A 24,504-nucleotide genomic window follows, 5' to 3' on the forward strand; every position below is an offset into this window, starting at 1 on the left:
AGCTGAGCTGAAACCAAGAGTTGGATGCTCAACCAACTGAGCCACCCAGGTGTCCCTGTAGGAGTGTTGTTTTTTTTTTTTTAATGTATTCTAGACATTAATCCTTTATCGAGTGTATAGTTGGTAGATATTTTCTGTCATTCTTTGGATTGTCTTTTCATTCACTTGATAGTGTCCTTTTTTTTTTTTTTAATGTTTATTTATTTTTAAGAGAGAGAGTGAGACAGAGCGTGAGCGGGGCAGGGGCAGAGAGAGGGAGACAGAATCCGAAGCAGGCTCCAGGCTCTGTGCTGACAGCTCAGACTGTGCTGACGCAGGACTGGAACCACGAACCGTGAGAACATGACCTGAGCCAAAGTCAGATGCCCAACCAACTGAGCCACCCAGGCGCCCTGATAATGTCCTTTGATGCAGAGAAGTTTTTAACTTTGCTGACATCCAGTTTATTTTTTTGTTGCCTATGCTTTTGATGTTAAATCCAAGAACTCATTGCCAAATTCATTGTCATAAAGATTTTCCTCTTTTTTTTCCCTAAGAGTTTTGTAGTTTAGCTCTTAAGATGTTAGATCCAACTTGAGTTAACTTTTGTATACATTGTAAGCTAAGGGTACAGCTACATCCTTTTGCATGTGGATATCTGATTTTCTCGGCACTGTTTATTGAAGAGACAGTCCTTTCCTTATTGAGTGGTCTTGGCACCTTTATTGAAAATCGTTTGACCATATTTTTCTGGGCTCTCTGTTCTCTTGCATCGTTCTATATGTTCCTGTCCATTCCAGTACCATACTTTCGATTACTATAGCTTTGTAATTAACTTTGAAAATGAAGAAGTGTGAGTTCTCCAATTTTAGTCTTCTTTTCTAATTTCTTTTGCCTATTTGGAGTCCCTTGAGGTTCCATGTGAATTTTAGAATTTTTTTTCTGTGTCTTCAAAAAATAGAATTGGGACTTCAATAGGGACTGCACTGAGTCTGGATTTCTTTGGGTGGTGCTGGTGTAGTAACTGTTCAGTCTTCTAGTCCATGGACACAGAATGTCTCTCCACTAATGGATGTCTTCTTAGTTCTTTCAGGAGTGTTTGTAAGGGTAAAATATTTTTAACTTTTTTTAAGTTTATTTATTTATATTGAGAGAGAGAGGGAGAGAGAGAGAGAGAGAGAGAGAGAGAGAGAGAGCGAGCCGGGGAGAGGCAAGGAGAGAATCCCAACCAAGCAGGCTTCATGCTGTCAGTGCAGAGCCCAATGTGGGGCTCAGTCTTATGAACTGTGAGATCACGAACTGGGCCAAAATCAAGAGTCGGATGCTTAATCGACTGAGCCAGCAAGGTGGCACTGAAATTGTCCTTTAAAGATAATTCTGGGGCTTCTGGGTGGCTTAGTTGGTTGAATGTCCAACTTTGGCTCAGGTCATGATCTCACGGCTCTGGAGTTCAAGCCCAGCGTCAAGCTTTCTGCTGACAGCTCAGAGCCTAGACCCTGCTTCAGATTCTGTGTCTTCCTCTCTCTCTGCTCCTCCCCTGCTCACACTGTGTCTCTCTGTCAAAAATAAACATTAAAAAAAAATTAAAGATAATTCTGTAATTTAGACCTGTTACTAGTGCTCTTTCCTAATTATTTTGTGGACACCACAGAATTCTTGAATTCTCTAAAATTTGAGTTAAGGTGTTTTTTCCTCTGTGAGTTTAGTTAGGTAAAGAATATAGGGCTACGTCTGGAAACATGAGAGAAGTCTCCTCTGATGGCTTTTCCTGGTATCCCCAACACTCAGCTGTCCTTTATCCAGTTTATTTTTATCTAGATAAAGTTATAATTTATTTCCATTGATTTATTCAAGACTGTGATAGTTTAAGATTCTATTTTTCCAAATGAAAGAGAGCTCTCTGTTTAAATGAATTTTATTTTGTACTTTTCATTGTATATTCAATCCAGATGTGCTCAATATTATAGTAAGCACTTCAAGGTATAAAGGGAATATTGGATGTATTCTGTGAGCTTTCAGTCACAGAGAAATGAGGCATGCACACAAAATAATGAGAAAGCAGTATATAGTTATGATTACCAATTATCAAAATGAAATCAGCAAATGAGTTAGTAAGTGGTATAGGACTAATTGTGGCCTTGAGAGATCATAGATGTTTCAATGAGAAAAGCTTATCTTGGGGTCAACCTTGACAAATGGGGGAAAAATGGAAAAACTGGAGCTCATTCTGTGTAGGGAAAAACAGAAGCAAATGCTTTAAAATATGAATAACTGTTCTGGGATTGGTGTACAGAGACCAACTTGATTCTAATGTATTATTTATGTTGGAAACAATATTGGAAATTTTCATATGCACAGTTCGGACTCGTGTGTCTAAAGCACTGATAATTTTGGATGTAACCCCAATGTGATAAGGAGGCTAAGACTTCTGAGTGGGTTTTGGGCAAGAGGAAGGTTATTTTAGGATCTTTAATCTGGCAGCATTGTTTCCTCATAAGTTATCACTATTAGATCGAAGGTGGACTTACACTGTTCAATGACCAGTTAATCATGGGTCTGTAGGAAATGTTGCTCAGAAGCTTTCCTGTGAATGGATAGGCAGTTGGCATGAGTATGATGCGTATGGGTTGGGGGGTGGGGGAGAGGTAGTGTTCAGTAACACCACTAAATTGACTGTTTTCATGTCTTACATTTGGACAGATTTATTGATGAGATTCTCATCCCTATGGTGGTAAAAAGAAAATATTTTTCCATATTTATCGTATTTGAAAGTCTTTACAATGGAGAACTTTCTGAGATATGGGATGAACGTTCAGGTTTTTTATGAGCATACTTGATTTTGTTCTGCTTGACTCCTTAAAATGTTTTATGGTAGACTTAGAATTTTAATATTTAGAGAAAGGAAAAATGTGTGCTGTTTTGCTAAAGCCTTTAACTGTGTGACCACAAAGCAGAATAACTTTGGACATTACTCTGTTAGGTCTTTATCGGAGAGTGAAATTACGCTTTATTTGGAAAGTTTTGCCTAGGTATGAGACTGTTCACTATTTCTCAGGCTAAGTAAACATATAATAACTGCTTTAATAGAAAGAAAACAAGTTCCTGCTTCATAATGAAAAATGTGTGAATCATAACAGAAAAACGGGAGATCCCTGGAAACACTTAGCTTTCAAAGTTTTTGGAACATCATCCTTAAGTGCTTTAGGGATCAAGTAAAGGTCCGGAAAGATCAGCAGTTGGAAGTTTTTTGGACTTACCCTTTCATGTCATTAGTAATGGAAATAGTGCTTCTTAAATTGGGGTGTTTATATAAAAACATACCTTTTAAATGGCACCATGGTATAAACTATGAGGATTTTGTAATGCTGCTTAAATATTTTCACATGACTTTGTTTTGAACTTCAGGATTCAGTTTTACATTTTGCTTGTTGTGTGTAAGATTTGTGAACATCTTTGTTTAAAACATAAAATTCCTTCATCATGGGACACAAAGTTAATATTAAATATTTATGCTTTAGGCACTGTTGAGACAGATTATATGCATGTGTGTACTTTAGCTTATATGCTGCATTGATAATGGTTAAAAGTATGACCCTACAGGCAATCTTTTCAAGCAGATAAAACTGTTGGGATGCTTTCCCAGGATGATGGGGTTTCCCTCCAGGCGTATCTCTTCAATGCGGTCCCGAATGTAACGGGTGTCGTTAGCCTTGCAGAATGTATCATCTGTGATTGAAGTTATGTTGTTAAACTAGAAAATAAAAGGGAAAAATTGTTCAGAAATTTGAAATCTACCTTTTGTATTCTATGTGATGGGATCTTACAGAATATTCTATCTAAAAAGTGGTTTTTAAAATACTGTACATCCTGTGTATCCTCAGGGTAATAAAACCCTCTGTGCAATCTGAGTCCCCTCACCCCCGCAGTTTAAGTCTGCAGTGTTGCTTTGGAAGACAGATTGCTTGCTCTTACGGTAACATCCATGTAGCAGAAAGCTCTAAGCATAAATAAGATTATACTGGCTGGAAAGACTCTCCTGCTTTTGAGTGTCAACTCGGAATGGGCACCGTGTCCTTAAATGTCCCTTTACAGAAAGAAACAGGACAAATGGGAAATGCTGTGATGCTGGAAGACCAATTTTAGTTCCTCTCAGTTCCTCTTCACTCTTCTGTTACCTCAACATGAGATCAACTGGACAGTGTCCACTGCTGTTGGACAAAGAGACACCAAGCAGAGGTCGTAGCGCCCCCCCACCCGCGGATGCCTCGGATCCATGTGTCACATTAACTAGGAGATGCCACGTGCACGCCTGGCAACAGAGCCCACTCTAAGGGCAGACCTCACACCTCGGTTGCGGGTCCTCTGGGGGCTCGGGGGCTCTGGGCCTCTCTGGGCCGGGTGGGGTGGGGCTCTCAGGCCACCGAGGTAGTAATATTTGATGGGCATAATTTACATGTGGATAAATGAGCTTCCTAATGAGTCATAACATTGACTAATAGTAATTTACATTCACATCATCAGATATTATGAAAGGAGCAGTCCTACCTGAAGATGAATTACACGTAGACTTTCTGGTAAATTAAGAGGCACAGATTCCAGGGCGTTGTGGTCCAAGTACAGGAAGGAGAGGTTGTTCAGTTTCTGTAAGGAGAAGTTACTTCTGCTTGATCATCACTGAGGTCAGTACATTTTCACAGGATTCAAACTATGATATATGCACATGCGTCTACATGTGTGCACGTGTGCATGCATATACACATATGTGTACACATGTGTACATAGGTCCTGGTAATCAGTACTATCAATTGCTGCTTTGGTAGTTATTTGGTTTTAAGGGTTTGTTTTGTTTCCCAAGTAGTGTATTTTGGGCCTTTATGAAGGGTGATAAAGTCCTGCTGCACCCCCACATTTCTCTCCACTCATCTAACCACTGAGTACCCAGCCGCTCCCAGCCTCAGACCTCATGCTGGCTGCTGGGGCCATTTGACTTGTCTCGTGAACAGCTAGTAAGGTCATTTCCTATGCAGGATTGAGCTTGGATCCTGGTGTTGCCATAACCTCTCTTGAACCTTTAGAACTTCTCATTTCACCTCCACCAGTTTCTAGCAAAATGGATATAGGCATATCTTGGGCATAACGTGGGTTCGGTTCCGGAGGAACCACCACAATAAAGCGAATATTGCAATGAAGTGAGCCCAGTGTATTTCTTGGTTTCCCATCGCATATGAAGTTATGTTTACACTATGATATAGTAGGTTATGTCTAAAAATCAATGTGCATACCTTAGTTAAAAATAATTTATTGCTAAAAAGGCTAGCCATCATCTGACGTTTCAGGGAGTTGTAATCCCTAATGACAGATCACCGTGACAAATGTAATAATAATGAAAAAGTTTAAAATATTGCAAGAATTAGCAAAATGTGACCTGGAGACACAGTGAGCAAACTCTGTTAGCAAAGGGGCACCACTGGACTTGCTCACTGCGGAGTCAGCCCAAACCTTCAGTTCGTAAAGAGTGCAGTGTCTGTGAAATGCAGTAAAATGGTGCCCAATAGAATGCTTTGTCCCTGTGCTCCTAAGAGACGCGCTTGGTAGTGAGATGTTTCCAGGGCAATTTATTAAATATTTAGCAACGTATGACTTTCCCCTACTGGTCTGTATTGAGTTACTCTTCATGATCAGTAGACCATTACTGTGTATCATTTTATAATAGGGCTTCAAGATGGAAAGCATGTGTAAAGTTCAGAGCACTCAAACACTCCGTCTGTGAAGCGTTGATCAGCTCCTGTAGGTCTTTAATATGTCAGTCAAAGGCTTACCAGCTGAAATTACTGTATCTTCAAATTGTAAAGGTTTTTTATTTTTAAAGTGAGTCCTGTTTTGAAAAGTCTCCTAATAATCCCTTAACTTCTGAGGAACTGTGATGTGCCTTCACAGTGTCCCTTACAACTGAAAAGGGATTCCTTAAGTGTAAACAGGAAGAAAAGGAAAATGGAATATTTTTACATTTTCTGACAGATTGTACGTGTGGACTAATTGTACCTTTGTGCGATTGTTATAAACTTGATAATATTTCATAGTGTTTCTATTAGATGTTATCATTAGAAGCCACAAACTTTACTTATGAATGAGGTCTACTGCCAGTAGCAGCCCAATCATCTGTTTATCTGGGGCTTCTTCCAGGACTGGGAATGAGTATATCACCTGTGCAGGTCTCAGCTGAGGCGGTAATTTCGCCGTAGACTGTGCATTTGGACACAACCTGGCTATGTAAATCAGAGTAGATCACCTTCCCTTTTTCCTGTACATAGGTTTTCTTGAGTTACTAAATGAAGAAGTGTATTTAATTTGTACTGTATATAGAATTTTGTACTAGGTGCCGTTGTGGAATTCAAAAGAAGGGCTACCTACAGAATTTTATGGGCTAATACTTTTAAGTGGTAGAAGTAAAATTGAGCATTTACTTTTGGAACTGTATTTTCTGGCACTTGTAAAAACAGTTTTAAAATATAAAACAAAATTTTAGACCAGAGTTTCTCTATCATATTACCATTGGTTGTATAAAACTGATACTGTGTGTGGTCACAGTATACAAAACTTACTTTGAATGTATTTGCTTTGATTCCTCTACTCTTGATTTTGTTGTATTTTGCATTAAATAAAGTAAGCTTGGGAGGAAGAACTGGAAGTTTCAGTAGTTGATTTTCAGCTAGCGTAAGTTCTTCTAACAGAGAAAGTTTTGAAAAAGTACCGTCTTCTATATCTTCAATCAAATTTCCCGTGAAATCAAGTCTTCTTAAGTTAGCTTGAAGGAAAAATATACAGAAAATATACAAAAAATATAAAGTTAAAGTCTCATTTATGTGGACTGAAGAAGAAGCACTGGTGTATCAGGTCATTCAAACACCTTTTATTTTTAGTATCTAATAGTGTCTGTAACGAGTAGGTCAGTAAATTTTGTTGAATGAATAGTGAGCATCCCTCTGTGCTTGACACCGATGGCCTTTCTCTCTTGAGCCCTGGAGTCTCAGGGTTGGAAGGGAACTTACAGTTAATGGAGTCCTTCCATCCGTCAGTGTTTGAATCCCCAGAATGCTGAGGTGGTTCGAAACAAACTGTGGTTGCAAATCATGGGAACTAAGCATGACTTTTTTTTTTTTTTTTTTTTTTTTTGAGAGAGAGAGGGCGCAATTGAGTGAGGGGCAGAGAGAGAGAGAGAGAGAGAGAGAGAGAGAGAGAAAGAAAGAATATCCCACAAGAGGCAGAGAGAAAGAGGGAGGGAGAGAAGAGTGGAGCTCACCCGGTGCGGGGCTTGAGCTCACGAACCATGAGATCATGACCTCAGCCGTAGTCAGATGCTCAACAACTGAGCCGCACAGGCGCCAGAAGCATTACATTTGATTGAGTAGAATCATTGTAGGTATTGTTTTGGACTTTTCCGCAGAATGTCGCATTGTGATTGTAGATATATTCTTAATCTCTCTATGCCTTATTGCTTAACAACAACAAACAGAAGTGTTCCCGAATTTGTTAAAGTGATGCAGACTGAGAGAGAAATTCAGTGCGTGTGTGTGTGTGTGTGTGACTTTTATTTGTCTGGGATGCTGAGGAAACCTTGCTTCTCATTCCATATTTGAGGTAGTCACTGCAGACACTGAATTAGTGAATATGGACCCTTGCTCCCAGGGACTATAAAGGGTTAGGCTCCTTTGAGCCTCTGGTCACACATTTCTGTCAACCGATTAGTACAAAATTTTATGTTTCTTTTTTTTTTTAATGTTTTTTTCATTTATTTTAGAGAGAGAGAGAGTATGAGTATGAGAGGGGCAGAGAGAGAGGGAGACACAGAATCTGAGGCAGGATTCAGTCTCTGAGCTGTCAGCACAGAGCCCGACGTGGGGCCCGAACTCATGAACCACGAGATCATGACCTGAGCTGAAGTTGGATGCTTAGCCAACTGAGCCTCCCAGGTGCCCCCTGTGTGTTTCTTTTTAAGAGCATTGCAGTTAGTGTGTATTGCTGATATGTTAACATTGAACTCACAGCCTCAGTTCTGTGGGTCACACTTGAATGAAGATTACCTACGCAGTGTTTTTCCTGTGAGGCAACTTGGGAACACTGGACGGCTCTTAGGCACTGCACTTGGGGAGCATTTTAAATAGCAAAAAGCACAAAAATGTAGAAAATGTGGCCCTAAGTAGACTGAACAGGACACCTCACAGTGTAAGAGCTGAAACAAAATGGCAGAGGTCACCCTGTTCAGCTGCGGCTAGGTAACCAGTGTTCTGCCACTGTGTACGTGTCTGCAAATGACTGTGGGAGTGTTTCATGTACTGATTTTGGGGTCACAAATGCATGTGACCGCATAGGTGAGTGTGTAGGTGTGGAGTCCAGCAGTGATGAGGAACAACTGTACTAGGGTCATTTGGGAGCCACCAGCTGCAGCATGAATGCTGTTCCGGTTAATCTCATAAATGTGTAGTGGGGCCAGTGTGCATGTTTGGTGGGATCTTCTTCAGGGACTTGGCACCAGAGAAGTGGAGGGTTGTGCTGTGCTCATAGCAGTGCCCTGGAGGCAAGCTGTTGTGCGGTTTGACGGGATGCCAGAAGCATCCTGGGAAGGAGTGAAATGCATTAGTTCCACATGAGAACCATCTGAGATGTTGGGTGGTATTTCATGATGACACCTGGGCCTCTCCCCAGACCTCAGTTGAAGTCTCTGAAGACTAGGGCCTGGTACCATTGTTTTTTACAATATTTCCCCACATGGGTTTAGTATTCAGCCAGGTTTAAGAACCTTGAGTTAAAGCAAGGAAAAGGAGACTTTCTGCTTTTATTGTGGTGGCAGCATTGTGAAGAAGGCATTCAGGTTGGAGAAACACATTGGTCATACTGGTGCTCCTGATGGACCGAGGCAAACGGATCTCAGAGTCCTACGGCTAAGAAGGCGTCGTCGCCTATATGTTTGATGGGCTGTCAACATCGACATGAAAGGCACCAGTAAAGAAAGGTGATGGGGACCTTTGAATGGAGTGGAGAGGAGCCACCAACAAGCCTGTGGCTGTTTGTAAAGTGTGGTGGATACTTAAACACTCCAGCGGTGACTACCCTAGATGTGACAGCCACAGGTGCCGAGACGCTTGTGTTTTATGAGGCTAGCACTAACATGAGTTAGCGTGAGTTATTTTATGTAAAGTTAACTTACGGATATCTGCAAAATCTTTTGCCGTCAACTTTTTGATCTTGTTGAATCGTGCGTAAAGATAGGCTGACTCCTTCGGCAAGGGTGGTACGGCATCAATGTCAACCTCCTCACAGTACACAGAGCCGCTTAAACACACACACAACAGGCACGTGGGCATTTCTAAGTCGGGAAACAAAATCACAAAAATATAAACTGTAATTTAAAAACATTTGTCCTCTAGTGGTAAAATTATTGCTATCATGAGTTTTCTCACTAATCTGAAAAAATATTTTACAGAATTAAAGGTGATAGCAGGAAGGTATCATGGTTGTGTTAGCCAGTGACCTGTATTGTACCTGATAACTGACCAGGATCTTATTTTAGATCCTGTAACCCCATATGTTTTTTATTCTCTATCATTTTAGCACTGAACATTTAATTGCTGAATTGATTTACATTTTCTGATTTGAATACTTAATGTTCATAAAGCAGAACATAAGGTAAACAAACATAAGCTTGATTCATCACTTGGTTTGGCACAGACACATTGCAGATGGATGACCGTAGCTAAGGAGCTTATAAACTACCAGGTAAGTAAGCAGACTATGCACTTGGACATGAGAGTGTCACGGAAACAGCAGGGACCCCACTGTATATCCTCATCATACCTCCTTATCTTCTTCAGCCTGGAACAATGCCTTAGTCTTTGTTGTTCATAACTTTAAAATTTTTGAATTTTAAAAACATTTTATTTTGGGGGGCATTTATTTTGTAGAATGTCTTTCAATTAGGGTTTGTCTGAGGTTCCTAATTTTTGATAGGAATACGATGGAAATGGTGTTGGCTCTGCCGTGCTGGGCATTGGGATGCATGTGCTGTCTGCTTGTCCCATTCCTTGATGATGCTCTGTTTGGTCTGCCATTCGGGAGTATCTTCTGAGAAAATACTTGGAGCTGCTAAACATCTGGTCTGTCACCAAACTGCCACCCAGTAATTTTATCTATTGATGGTTCTTACCTGAATTGTTTGTTACTAGGATAGTTTCAAATTATGATTTTCTAATTCCTTCATTCTTTCTACGTTAGTTGACAGCTGGTGCAGCATGGAACATTCCCTTCATATTTATTTAGTTTTATCAGTTGAGTATGAACTTATGAATTCCTTATCCCATGGGTCATAATAAGTTACCATCATATTTATTTTGATCATCAAATCGTCACAGATCAGCCAGTGTGAACTCTTTTAAGCTTTTTTTTTCTGTCGCACCTGTGTTCTATTTAAGTGACACTTAATAAATTACACATATTTCACCTGTGTAATTTATGTTTTCAGCATTATGTATATACCCACGAAACCATTATTGCAATTGAAGTAATTGACGTAGTCATCACCCCAGAGTGTTGTCATGCTCTTTGTAATCCGTCCCTCCCAGCAACCACTCTGGTCTGCTTTCTGTCCGTTCACAGCAGTTGACATTTCCAAGAGAACGAAGCAGTATATCCTCTCATCGAGCTTCTTCCTCTCTGCATATCAGCAATTCATTCCTCTTTATTACCGAATAGTATTTCATTGTATTAATACATGCAGCTTATATAGTCCTTCCTTATGGGCATTTGGGTTTTTAGTTTTTGACTATTTCTTAGAAAGCTGCTGTGAACATTTATGTAGAATTTTTGTGGTTGTGATACTTGCGTTTCTCTTTAGTAAATACCTAACAGCAGAATGGCTGGGCCATCTTATAGGTGTGTAGCTTTTGAAGAAGGTCCCACACTGTTTTCCTTAAAGGTTATGCCATTTTATAGTCCCTTCAGCGCAGAAGGATTCTAGTTACTCCACATCCTCGTGTGCGTTCGGTACTATTAGACTTTTCACGTAAGGCATGTTGTGGTATCTTGTGTTTTAATTTATATTTTCCTAATGACTGATGTGCTGAGCAATTTTTTATAAACTTATTTACCATCCACATATTTTTGTGGTAGAGTGTTCATATCATTTGCCTATTTTAAATTTTTTTTCAATGTTCATCTATTTTTGAGAGCGACAGAGCATGAGCAGGGAGGGGCAGAGAGAGGGAGACACAGAATCTGAAACGGGCTCCAGGCTCTGAGCTGTCAGCACAGAACCTGATGCAGGGCTTAGACCCATGAACCACGAGACCATGACCCAAACCACGAGACCATGAGCCAAAGTCAGTTGCTTAACCGACTGAGCCAACCAGGAGCCCCCCCCATTTGCTCCCTTTTTTTTTTTTTAATATTTATTATTTTTGAGACAGAGAGCACATGAGTGGGGGAGGGGCAGAGAGGAGCATAGAGGATCTGAAGCACGCTCCAGGCTCTGACCTGACAGTAGAGAGCCAGATGTGGGGCTCGAACCCATGAGCCTGAGCCAAAGTTGGATGCTCAAACAACTGAGCCACTCATTTACCTATTTTTAAATGGTGATTTTGTCTTTTTTTTTTTTTTTTTTTTTTAATGTTTATTTATTTCTGAGACAGAGAGAGACAGAGGATGAGTGGGGGAGGGGCAGAGAGAGAGGGAGACACAGAATCCAAAGCAGGCTCCAGGCTCTGAGCTGTCAGCACAGAGCCTGATGCGGGGCTCAAACTCACAAACCGTGAGATCATGACCTGAGCCGAAGTCGGTTGCTCAACCAACTGAGCCACCCAGGCGCCCCTAAATGGTGATTTTGTATTATTGTCACTGAATTATAAGAGTTTATATTGTAAATACAAGTTGTTTCTCAGATTTATGTTTAGCAAATGTTTTCCTTTATGTGGCTTGTCTTTTTGTTTTCTTATCATTGTCTTTTGAATAGCAAATATTTTTTATTTTCATGAAGAATAGTTGATTCCTTTATGGTTTGTGCTATTTGTCCTATATTTAAGAAATCTTTGCCAACCACTATCTTATCCTAGGTTTTCTTTTGAAGGTTGTATAGTCTTAGCTCTTGATGTTTAGGTTTGAGGTCCATTTTGAGTTAATTTTTATATATGGTGTCAGGAAAGTTCATCTTTTTAACTTACAGCTCTCAAGTTTTTCAGTACCATTTTTTGAAATGATATCCTTTCCCCATTGAATTTCATTGACACCATTGTAAAAAACAAACAAACAAAAGTTGACCCTATTGTGTAAATGTATTCCTGGACTGTATTCTGTTTTGCTGATTTACTTGTTTTTTGTTTTTGTTTTCATTTTTGTCCATATATGTATGTTTATCTTTAGAGAAAGAGAGCACACACGAGGAGGGGGGAGGGAGGGAGGGAGGGGAAGAGAGAGAGAGAGAGGGAGAGAAAGAGAATCTTAAGCAGACTCCACGCTGAGCATGGAGCCAGAGAGCATGACCTCTGGAATGATCTGACCGCTGGAAATCAAGGGTCTGAAGCTCAACCAACTTAGCTTGTTTACTTGCTTATTGTTATGCTAATGCCACAATGACTTGCTTCCTGGAGCATTATAGTAAGTTTTCATATCAGGTGGTGTAAATCCTCCAACTGTATTCTTCAACATTGTTATGACTATTGTAAGCTCTTTGCATTTCCACATAAATTTCAGAGTCAGCCTCTTAATTTCAAAAAGACTGGTAAAAATTTAATTGGGATTGAGTTAAATCCTATAAATAAATTTGTGAAAAATTGACATCTTAATGATACTGAGTTTTCTGGTCCTTGAACATAATATATCCATATTTTTAGGTTGTCTTTAATTTCTCTCAGCATAGTTGTCTCGATTTCAGTGTGCAGGTCTTGTATGTCACTTACAAATTTATACCTACATTTTGAAAAATAATTTTGATTGATTAAAATGTTAAATATCCCCATTACTCTTTAAGAACTCTCTTATTTTTTGGCATAATAAGATGTCTCAGAGCAGTCTTGCCTTTTCCCTGCCCCAAGCCTGATATCAGTTATTTCTTCAAGGAGTATTGGTTTCTTTTTGTGGAGACTGATATTTAGAAACCAAGATTTGAATGTTGATGTGCTCATTGCTGCTAGCATCTCATTGCTTCTAGGCTCTTTCCACAAGGAGGGATGGGAAATACATGTATGTGTATTTGTCTGTTTCTCCGTATTTAATATACATATATACACAGGTATATGTGGGATATGTGGCATAGACATATACGTACATTCTTACATATGGACATAGATAAATACACACATACACCCACACACCTCATGTGCATATATACACATATACTCTCACATAGAGACAAACGTGTATACAGGCAAACCTCAGAGAGATTGTACATTTGGTTCCACTGCAGTAAAGTGAATATTGCAATAAACAAGTCAGATGAACTTTTGGTTTCCTGGTGCCTATAAACGTTGTGTTTACACCATACTGTGGTCTGTGAAGGGTGCAGTAGTAGTATATCTAACGACACAGTGTTCATACCTTAATTAGAGATGCTCTATTGTTGGGGAGCCTGGGTGTCTCAGTCAGTTAAGCGTCTGACTTCGGCTCAGGTCATGATCTCCTGGTTTGTGAGTTCGAGTTCTGCATCGGCCTGTCTGCTGTCAAGCACAGAGCCCACTTTGGATCGTCTGTCCCCCTCTCTCTGCCCCTCCTCTGCTCGCTCTCTCCTCTCTCAAAAAATAAATAAACATTAAAAAAAACACTCTACTGTTAAGAAATGCTAACCATCATCTCAGCTTTCAGCGAGCCACGATTTTTTTGCTGGTGGAGGGTCTTGCTTGATGTTGATGGCTGCTGACCCTACAAGGTGGTGGCAGCTGTGGCCATTTCTGAAAATAAGACAACTGTGACGTTTCCCACGTTGACTGACTCTTCTCTCAAGAACAATTTCTCTGTAGCACGTGATGCTGTTTGGTAGCATTTTACACACAGAACTTCTTTCAAAACCAGAGTCTATCCTGTCACACCCTGTCCGCTGCTCTGTCAGCTAAGTTCGTGTGATATTCTCAATTCTGTGTTGTCATTTTGACACTCTTCACAGCATCGTCACCAGGAGCACACTCCGTCTCAGGAAACCACTTTCTTTGTTCATCCACGGGAAGCAAGTCCCCATCCGTTGGAGTTTTATCCAGCTCCCAGGGAGCTTGGCCCAGCTCCCTGCCGTCTTCAGGCCCCCCTTCTGCTTCCGGTTCTCCTGTTTCCACACGTCTGCAGTGACTTCCTCCCCTGGAGTCCTGAACCCCTCAAAGTCCTCCCTGGGGCTGGAACCAGCTTCTTCCCAACTCCTGTTCATGTTGAATCGTGACCTCTTCCCATGAATCCCCAATGTTCTTCATGGCATCTAGGATGGTGACTCCTTCCCAGGATGTTTTCAGTTTACTCTGCCCAGATCCATCAGAGCAATCAGTGTGTGTGGCAGCTATGAGCTCACGAAAAGTGTCTCTTAACTAATGAGACTTGGAGGTCAGAATTACCCCTCGGTCCATGGGCTGCAGAATGGTGGTGGTGTTGCAGCAGGCATGAAAGCAACAGTAATCTCATTGCTCGTCTCCATCAGAGCTCTTGGGTGACCAGGTGCAATGTCTTTGAGCAGTAATCTTTTGGAAGGAATCTTTTCTCCTGAGCAGCAGGTCTCAACAGTGGACTTGAGCCACTCGGTCAACCGTGTTGTGGACAGATCTGCTGTCCTCCAGGCTTTGTTGTTCCAAGTTAAGAGCACGGGCGGAGGAGATTTTGCGTGATTGCTACGGGCTTAGGATTTTCAGAATGGCCAGTGAGCTTCCACCTGGCTTCCACCTCAAGTCACCAGCTGCATCCGCTCCTGAGCAGAGTCCGCCTGTCCCTGGAGGCTTTGAAGCCAGGCACTGACTTCTCCTCTCCAGCCATGAAAATCCTAGGTGGCATCTTCTTCCAGCAGAAGCCTCTTTCATCTGCATGGAGAGTCTGCTGTTTAGTGTGAGCACCTTCCTGAGTCCTCTCGGCCAGATCTTCTGGATAATTCCGGCAGCTTCTGCGTCAGCACGTGCTGCCTCACCTTGCACTTGGGCGTCACAGAGAGAGCTTCTTTCCCCAAACCTCCTGAACCAACCTCTGCTAGCTCCTACCTCTTCTGCTCCTTCCTTACCTCCTCAGCCTTCGCCGGATCGAAGAGTCTGGGCCTTGCTCTGGGCGAGGCCTTGGCTGAAGGGAACGTCGTGGCCGCTTTGATCTCCCATCCAGACCAGCCAGACTTCTTCCATATCAGCAGTCAGGCTGTTTCCCCTGCTTATCACCCGTGTGTCCACTGGAGCGGCGCATGCGTGCAGTGTCCTTCAAGGACTCTTCCTTTGCCTTCACAGCTTGGCTACCTGTTTGGCACAAGTGGCCTAGATTTCAGCCTGTCTTGGGTTTCGCCCTGTCTTCCTTACGAAGCTTAATCTTTCCTAGCTTGTGATTGAACGCGAGAGACGCGTGACTCCTCCTTTCGCTTGAGCGCTTGGGGGCCATTGTGGGGTTCTGAGTGGGCCTAATGTCAGTACTGTTGTGTCTCAGGGAATGGGGAGGCCTGAGGAAGGGGACAGAGATGCAGGGGGGGACAGGTGAGCAGCCAGAACACAACAGTTTATAAGTTATCAGTTTAAGTTTATCAGTTAAGTTCACCATCTTATATGGCTTGGCTCGGGGTGCCTCAGCTTAGCATGGTGACATCAAAGATCACAGATCACTGAAACAAATATAATAATGATGAACAAGTTTGGAAAAATGGTGCCAAAAGACTTGTTCCACACACGGTTGCCGTAAACCTTCCATTTGTGAAAAATGCAGCATCTGTGGAGCGCAATGAAGTGAGGCGCAGCAGAACAAGGCGTGCCTGTACCTATTTCTGTATCTGCATTCAGACCACGAGTTGGTGCCGATCTCTTGCTTCCAGTCCAGCTCCACAGTGTTCACTCTGGGCTTCCCCCACCACGTCTGTAGCACCTTCTCTGACCGAGAAACCTGGCTCTCGTTATCCAGCGTATATACCTCACTCAGTGCTAGGCCTCACATTAAGGGGTTTCATCGCTGTGCACCTGCATCGCCGTGGAAAAGAAACCTGCTTGCTGGAATGTCAATGTTTATCCATTCTGTTTTGTCTATAGCCTGGAGTTTCATAGTCAAAACAGTGTGTTTAAGGGTTACTTGGGTTAATTTTTCTTTTCACTTTAGTGTGTTACTCATTTGAAATGAAATTGTTTCTATTCGTTTTTTTAAACATTTTTTTTTTTAACGTTTATTTATTTTTGAGACAGAGAGAGACAGAGCATGAACGGGGGAGGGTCAGAGAGAGGGAGACACAGAATCTGAAACAGGCTCCAGGCTCTGAGCTGTCAGCACAGAGCCCGACGCGGGGCTCGAACTCACAGACCGCGAGATCATGACCTGAGCCGAAGTCGGCCGCTTAACCGACTGAGCCACCCAGGCGCCCCTGAAATTGTTTCTATTTGTGTGCCAGTTTTTTTTTTTATCTTATCCTTGTATATTTTATTTATAAATGTAATTGTTTACCTATGTGAACGATAACCTTGTTCAAAGCCAAATCTACAGGGGCGCCTGGGTGGCTCAGTTGGTTGAGCGTCTGACTCCGGCTCAGGTCATGATCTCACAGTCTGTGGTTTTGAGCCCCGCATCGGGTTCTGTGCTGATAGCTCAGAACCTGGAGCCTGCTTTGGATTCTGTGTCTCCCTCTGTCTCTCTCTCTCTGTCCCTCTCCCACTTGTGCGCTCGCTCTCTCTCTCTCTCTCTCTCTCTCTCTCTCACACACACACACACACACACACACACACAAACTTAAGTAAATAAATAAAATCTTACCAAAAAAAAAGAAAACCCAAATCTACAGAGAAAGTGTATACTTAAAGAAGTTCCACACTCCCGTTCCCCCACCCCACCAACGTCCATCTCTCCCTCCTTGCCACCCCTGGTCCCGTGTGTAACCTGTGGGTAACTAGTTGCCACGATTAAATTACCTTTCTTGAATGTCGTTTCACACAAGTGAGCTGATGCATGTATATTTTCTTGTGTCTCTTTCTTTCTTGGATGAAAGGCAGCATACTGTAGCTACTCCTTTGCACTTTGGGTTTTCTCGTATAATATATTCTGGAAATCACTTCATGTTAGTTCATAGAGATCTTCCTTGTTTATTTTTACAACTGCATAGTATGCCCTTGCGTGGACTTGCCGTACATTATTCAACCTCCCTTCAGTGTTTGGGCAGTTAGATTGTTGCCAGGGTTTTGTGTTTGCAAGCAGTGTTCCAGTGATGTTTGCATATGTATTTTCTCCCTCATGGAGGTGTATCTTTAGGGTGAATTCCTAGAAGTTGATTGCTACGTCACAAAGTAAGTGCATACCGGCCTTGTTAGATATTGCCAAATTCCTGTCCAAAAGCATGGTACTTACTTGTATTTCTGCCAGCAGTGTATGAGGGTCTCTGATACCCCAAGGCCTTGCCAATGGATTATATTGGTTTAATGTCACAGTTTTAATTTTTGTCCATCAGATAGGTTAAAAATCTTTGTGTCTCAATATAATTTAAACTTACATTTCTGTATGTGTGAGATTGAACGTCTTCTCATATGTTTAAGGGCCATTTTTATATCACTTTGTGAATTGCCTATTCATCTTCTGGTTTTACCAATGGATTTTTTGCCATTTTCTTTTTCCTGGCTTTTTATATGTTCTTTATAAATTAGAGATATTAACTTTTTTTTCTATTTTTCTCATTTTTCAGTTGTGCTTGACTTCATTTATGATGCTGTTTCCCATGGAAAAGTTTCATTTCATGGGATCAAATTTATTGATCTTTTCTATTATTTTCTCTGGATTATGAGACATCGCACACACAGTTTATCTTCTAGTATTTACATCATTTCACTTTTTACGTTTTGACCCTAATTTATTTGGAGGGGTTTATTTTTCTGTGAAAAGTGTGGATCTAACAGTATCCCTTTTCCATTGACTATTCAGTTGTCCAACAGCGTATTTTATTTCTTTTTAAAGTTTTTTTAAGTTTTTATTTAAATTCCAGTCAGTTAACATACAGTGTGATATTACGTTCAGGGTTCAACACCATTTTTAAAAAATACCATCTGTAGGGCTCCCGGCTGGCTCAGTCGGTGGAACGTGTGACTCTTGTTCTCAGGGTTGTAAGTTTGAGCCCCATGATGGGTAGAGATTAAAAATAAAATCTTTAAAAATACCATCTTTGCTTCAGAAGTGATTTAAGATGCCTTATTTGTTATATATTAAGTTTCTACATGTGTTTCTGTTTTTCTGAATTTTGTATGCTATTCACATACCAGTATCACACGTATTTAAGTGTAGAGACATTGAAGTATATTCTAATGTAGTATGTCTGGTTTCTGCAGATACCTGCCATTTTTCAGTGATTCCCTGAAACCTGATTCCATGCAGGTTTGATTTTTCTACATGAACTTGAGAATCCTCCTTACCAGCTCTTTAAAGCAGTTTATTGTTACAAATTTAGGAAGAGCTGACATCTTTACGATGCTGAGTCATCCTATCCAAGGGCAAGGGATGTCTTACTAATTAGTGTGTGATTTTATTTCATGTTGTCCTGTGAAATGCTGTTCCATGATAGAACAAAAATAAACCAAATAGATAGGAGTTATTGAGGAGGACTGTGTTGTTTTATACATTTTCTGTTGTTTTAATTAAAATGTATATTACAATTATTCATGTATAAGCCATCTTTATGTCTTCTGTGAGTTTCTTGAAGTTAAGAATTATATTTTATTTCCCTTACCCCCAGGCTGTACATAGTATTTGTAAATAGTTGATGTTAAATAACTGTTCCTTGAAGGGATTTTATATAGACAGAAGCACACTCTGTAGAGGCTAAACTTGTACTTTGGTTATTCTTGAATGTTCCTGTTCCATGTTTGTCATTCAAAATGTGGGATGGCCAAGGGATACAGGAGTACTGATGCATAGGGACACTTGTACCCCAATGTTTATAGCAGCACTCTCAACAATAGCCAAATTATGGAAAGAGCCTAAATGTCCATCAACTGATGAATGGATAAGGAAATTGTGGTTTATATACACAATGGAGTACTACGTGGCAATGAGAAAGAATGAAATATGGCCCTTTGTAGCAACGTGGATGGAACTGGAGAGTGTGATGCTAAGTGAAATAAGCCATACAGAGAAAGATAGATACCATATGGTTTCACTCTTATGTGGATCCTGAGAAACTTAACAGAAACCCATGGGGGAGGGGAAGGAAAAAAAAAAAAGAGGTTAGAGTGGGAGAGAGCCAAAGCATAGGAGACTCTTAAAAACTGAGAACAAACTGAGGGTTGATGGGGGGTGGGAAGGAGGGGAGGGTGGGTGATGGGTATTGAGGAAGGCACCTTTTGGGATGAGCACCGGGTGTTGTACAGAAACCAATTTGACAATAAATTTCATATGTTGAAAAAAAAAACAAAACAAAAAAAACAAAATGTGGGATGGCAAATGATGTGCACTCCCAACATACCAGCTGACGTTATCACTGGAGATAAAACTCCGCTGTTTGAATTTACTGTATCCTAAGGCCATTTTTTACTACTCTAAGGAATAAAGTTCCATAATAACCTATTTATGACTGTTCTTTGTGAGACACAAGATGACATGGTATGCATACTTACCGTCACTTTCTTTTTTGGGGGATGGTGGTGTTACACTCTCATCTTTTTGTAACTGAACACTTTTTTCATCGGGTAATATCACAGTTTCTTTTTCCTATTTGAAAATAAAAATTTGTTATCAGGTGTGATAAAGTCTGATTTTGACTACAAAACTGAGAGTCATAGGCAACACCTGCCTTCTCATGGTCATAGTGGCATTTCTTTTGTGCTACAGTAAGATTTTGTGTATTGTTCATTAAACTTATAAGGTAAATATTTGTTCACCTTGTTTGTACTCCAGACTGTCAACTCCTTGAGTAAAAGAACCAGGTCTTTTTAATTTTTTTTTTAATCTCCAAAACCCTAACTCAGTGCCTTTGCCTTCTAAATGTTGAATATATTGAAATTCCAAATGGGAGCTGGAGGGAACTCTCCAACACAGAATGAAAGTTTTTCTGAGTTGCAGCCTGAAATGAGACCATCTTCATGTAGGGTAGGTCTCTTAATTATTCTTTATGGTCTTGTCTTTTTCTTCCTTCCTTCCTTTCTTTCTTTCTTTTTTTTTTTTTTTTAATTTGAGAGAGAGAGAACTGGAGAGAAGGGCAAAGGGAGAGAGGGAGAGAATCTTAAGCAGGCTCCACGCTCAGCATGAAGCCCAACGCAAGGCTGGATCCCACGACACTGGGATCATGTGTGGTCTTGTCTTAATTTGAGTTCCTGATACCAGATTCTACCATGTTCAACAGGATTGAGGCACTAGTCACGTCGCATGTGTTGGACATAGAGTAAGCTTTTGGCCTCTTCTGCAAGTGACCCTTCATTACCTCGTGCCTGAACAACACCCTGGCACTTGGAGCCCTTTTATTCTCCTCTGCCTACCCCATTTGGACCCCCAGTCCAGACTGTTTGCTCTGGGGGTCTGTATCACTCTTTCCTATCTTGGGAGAGAACATTTTCTGCCATTAGACTAACATAGGTTGCATGGGGCCCCAGTCTGTGCCCTCCAGAATCATGTTACCCTTCATGTCCATCTTGACTCCTTTATTCTCCCAAGTGGGTTCTGTTGGAACAGCCCCTTCACTTAAGTACTGTTGAATTCTACTCTGCTCCACAATTACCTTAGTCCCTATATTTGTATTAAGAGCATAGACCTCTAAAGCAATGTAGAGAGAAGAAGCAAAGAACTTACTAGCTACTTTTTAGGGACCATGGAATTTTGAAGGTTTTTTTTAACTGATTGATAGATTCTAATCATCCATGTGAGCCAATAGCTTATTGGTACGATAGGCCTTTTTTAAAAATCTGGAGCTATGACTAGTGATATCTATCTTTTTTCTCTTAATGTTGGGCAAAAATAATACTTAGCATATTAACCAACTCCGTTGAAAGAAATTACAGTGTTAACATTTAGTCATTGTGCACTGAAGAAAAGCAGTCAACATTGTTATATATTTGGCTGCATTTTTCATTTTCCATTCTGTCTGTGTATGTGAGACACATACACGCACACGCACACACCGTAGGCAGGACCAGATACTTATGTGCTGCATTAACTTTTTCCTTACCCAGCGTTCATTTCTGCGTGCCAAGAAAACCGCGAGTAATCACTCAGCCTGTGCAAGTGGAGTACGAAAGATGTGATATGAAGTCATCCCTGTATTAAATTAACTCAAGGACAATTTACAGTCACTTGATACAAATTGATAAGAGTCTGAGTCGTTGAAACTGATTAAAAATTAAGCCCCACCTTAAGGAGTTTTTCATTTTTTGGTAACTTACATAGTTGGCATATGTAAGTGAAATGCTATAGACCCCAAAATAAGTATGTAATTCCATGAACCACTTCTTCCTAAATTAATAAATCTTAAGCTGGTAATCCAAGATTGCTTTTCCTAATACACAATTTCTCCTATTTTATTTGGAGGCAATATAATATGCACATATAGGGCGTTTTATAACATTACTTAGAAATCCTCAACCAGTAAGAGATCATCTTAAAGTTTAGTTTTCCTTAAATTTTGTTTTGGTTGCTATAGATACTGTTTGGTTACCATAGATTCTTTTTTATTAATTTGGGAGGCATGCATACCTCCCCAAAGTATAATCCTGGAGACAGTTTTTTGAATTACTTTCAGTCATTACAAGTGCTTTTTCTTTCCCCTTTTCAGACACATTAAAAAAAAAAAAAAACAAAAACATGCATCTAAATGGGTGACTGTTTCAGAAGTTAAATTTAGAGTAGAAATAAAGTACCTTAATATTTTTTCTGTCCAGATATTTATCCTCAGAATCTTGACTAAACAAGGTTTCTTCAGAATGATCTGTCCCATAGTGATAGGTGATGCGTGGGTCCTGCTGAGCTGGTGGTGCCAGCTTTATCAGAGGCACGGACAGGAGCAGGAGAAGCACAGACTGCAGCATCGTCATGCTAGCAGAAGTCCAGGTGCCGGGAGTTCATGAGCTGGTGGCCTGCTGACTGCGGGACAATGCTCTCTTTTTCCCTGGAAGTAAAAACGCAGACCTTCGAAGCAATATTTAAAAGCTTAGAGGACTTTTTGGCAGGGTGTACGCAGTAGGGGCCAGAGAACAAGTATTTAACCCTTAGTGATCTTTAATTAGATGCTGAAAGTTTCTATGTATCAGTGACATTCTTAAAAATAGTCTCAGAAAGTGGTTTTATTTCTTTTTCTGTCAAAACCCAAGTAATGTTGGTAATTTCAGTTTCTTAATAGTTAGATGCTGTAAACAAGGTCCTTGTAAGCAGCGGAAATCTTAGGATACCTGTAGTATAAATAGTTAAGACTCATGATCCTGCCTCATGTGAGTTAAAAATATCATATTTCAACTTTGCTATTTTATAAGAACTCTTGATTTGTAATGGTATGAGTTTCTATAAGTTCCAAGAGTTTTGGAACTTAAACTTTAAGTTTAACATGAAAAGTAGTTATTGACACTTTTAGGTGATAAAGGATATATGAAAATGTTTTTGATTTTTTTAGTTTTGCAGTTTTCATAGATACTCTTTTTATTTAATAACATTGTTTTTAAATTTAAACTACGAAAAACACAAAAATACTATTGCAGACTAGAAGAAATAGAGAACTGTAATCAAGGATTTGGGGGAAGGAGATGGGGAGGAATCTCTTAGGTTCGTCAATGATGCACATTTCAGACAGAATCCCCCAGAATTGCTGGCGCTGCATTGTGGATGCCAGTTTGTCAAAAATCAGTGGCCAAAAAGCCTGGTTTTGTGACTTTGCAGCACCTGCAGGATGTCAAAGTGACGCAGTGATAACAGTTGTTCGAGGTAACTGAAAAATAAAAAATCAGAGGTGGCCTTTCATTTATGAAGACTGAGAATCACATCTTAAACGATATTTAAAATGATACATGAAAGAAGAGCCTACCGTTGTAGCTTTTTTGAAGGTTTTTGTGGTTTTCGTCAGTGGAAGCTCATGCCTGTGTATTAGCCCCAAGGAGGAAGGTGGTGGATCAGTTTCAGACTGCTGCATAGTTTCGTGACCGGCCGCTCTGAGTGCAGTTCGTCTGCATGGAGACCCTCCCCGGGCCATGCAGCGTGAGGGCTCCCCAGCTGTGCTCATGGGTCTGCAGCGCCGTCTGCTTCTACATTACCTCATGTGAGAAACGCTAAGGTTTCCTGAATATCGTTTATGCGAGGACATAGTTTGAAAGTCATGCTTTTTATTTTAATGCTTTTCGAGGAGATAAAACATCTGCGTTCTCAGTGAAATAAAACACCAAACTAAAGTCTGTGCTCTTAATTTTGTGAGGGGTAAAAATACTGTTCTAGTATCACAGTTAGGACACAGCCAAGAAATTTCCAATGCAAAAAATTAGTTTTAGCATAAATTATCTTCAAGTTTAATCATCCATATAACACAAATTCCATATAACACAAATCCAAGTGTGAGAGTTTTTAAAAAATAAATTTGATTTGTAATTTGGAGTTTGGTGGTAAAAGATACTTTTGTTTGCTAAATTTAGGAAACTGTAAAAGTGGTCTTAATAATAAATTTGATTTTTAAAAGTCCAAATGGTATTTTAGATAATTGTATGAACATCTTTAAAGATTCACTTTCATTTTTATCACTTTCTGGTGCTTTTAGCAATCAAGCTAACACTTCTTTCTCCTCTAAAGTATAAATTTGGGGCATCTGGGTGTCTCAGTCGGTTAAGTGTCCCACTTTGGCTCAGGTCATGATCTCACAGTTCATGGGTTTGAGCTCCACATCAGGCTTTCTTCTGTCAGCCCGGAGCCCGCTTCAGATCCTCTGTCCCCCTCTCTCTCTGCCCCTCTCCCCTCTCAAAAATAAATAAACATTAAAAAAGTAAACAACAAATTCAATAAATGTGGATATGGATAAATATTTTATTAAAAATAGAAAATAAAAGAATACCAATTTGTTCTCTTTTCTATTCAAAATTGCCTTTAGAGTCTTTCAGATTGAAGCTTGGACAAACTAAGACTTGAATGCTCATGATTTTATTTGAATGTGAATTACTTTACATTTAGTTGTGATCTTCTCTGGTTTCGGTTGATACAAATGATCAATTTTATGGCTTTAAGGATACTGTAACAATTTTGGAGCCTTTGCAAATATCTGATAATGAAACAGCAAATATTGATCTGTTTTTGCATTGTGTGGTAAGTTTGTTGAAAAGTGAACAAGATAGATATTAAATGTCAGATTTAGAGAACCTTAGAGACTGGGTATTTTACTAGTGACATACACAGCGTGATATTTGTGTT

The 24,504-nt window shown here is 40.3% G+C and overlaps 2 protein-coding genes across 3 annotated transcripts in view; one reads left to right on the forward strand and one right to left on the reverse strand.

Annotated features, from left to right (window-relative positions):
- Positions 1–24,504, forward strand: part of CENPP (centromere protein P) — a 228,469-nt gene that overhangs the window by 57,592 nt on the left and 146,373 nt on the right. The window lies entirely within an intron of this gene.
- On the reverse strand, positions 1,879–23,303 carry OGN (osteoglycin). Its single transcript, XM_060610305.3, has 7 exons — positions 23,141–23,303; positions 21,987–22,234; positions 19,755–19,848; positions 9,185–9,343; positions 6,582–6,784; positions 4,525–4,620; positions 1,879–3,730 (listed from the first exon to the last, which is right to left on the reverse strand). Exons 2-7 carry the CDS (start codon positions 22,158–22,160, stop codon positions 3,560–3,562), a joined length of 897 nt encoding a protein of 298 aa, XP_060466288.1. The 5' UTR covers positions 22,161–22,234; positions 23,141–23,303; the 3' UTR covers positions 1,879–3,559.

The sequence above is a fragment of the Panthera onca genome, chromosome D4, assembly GCF_046562875.1.
Source record: "Panthera onca isolate mPanOnc1 chromosome D4, mPanOnc1 haplotype 2, whole genome shotgun sequence".
Classification (NCBI taxonomy): domain Eukaryota; kingdom Metazoa; phylum Chordata; class Mammalia; order Carnivora; family Felidae; genus Panthera; species Panthera onca.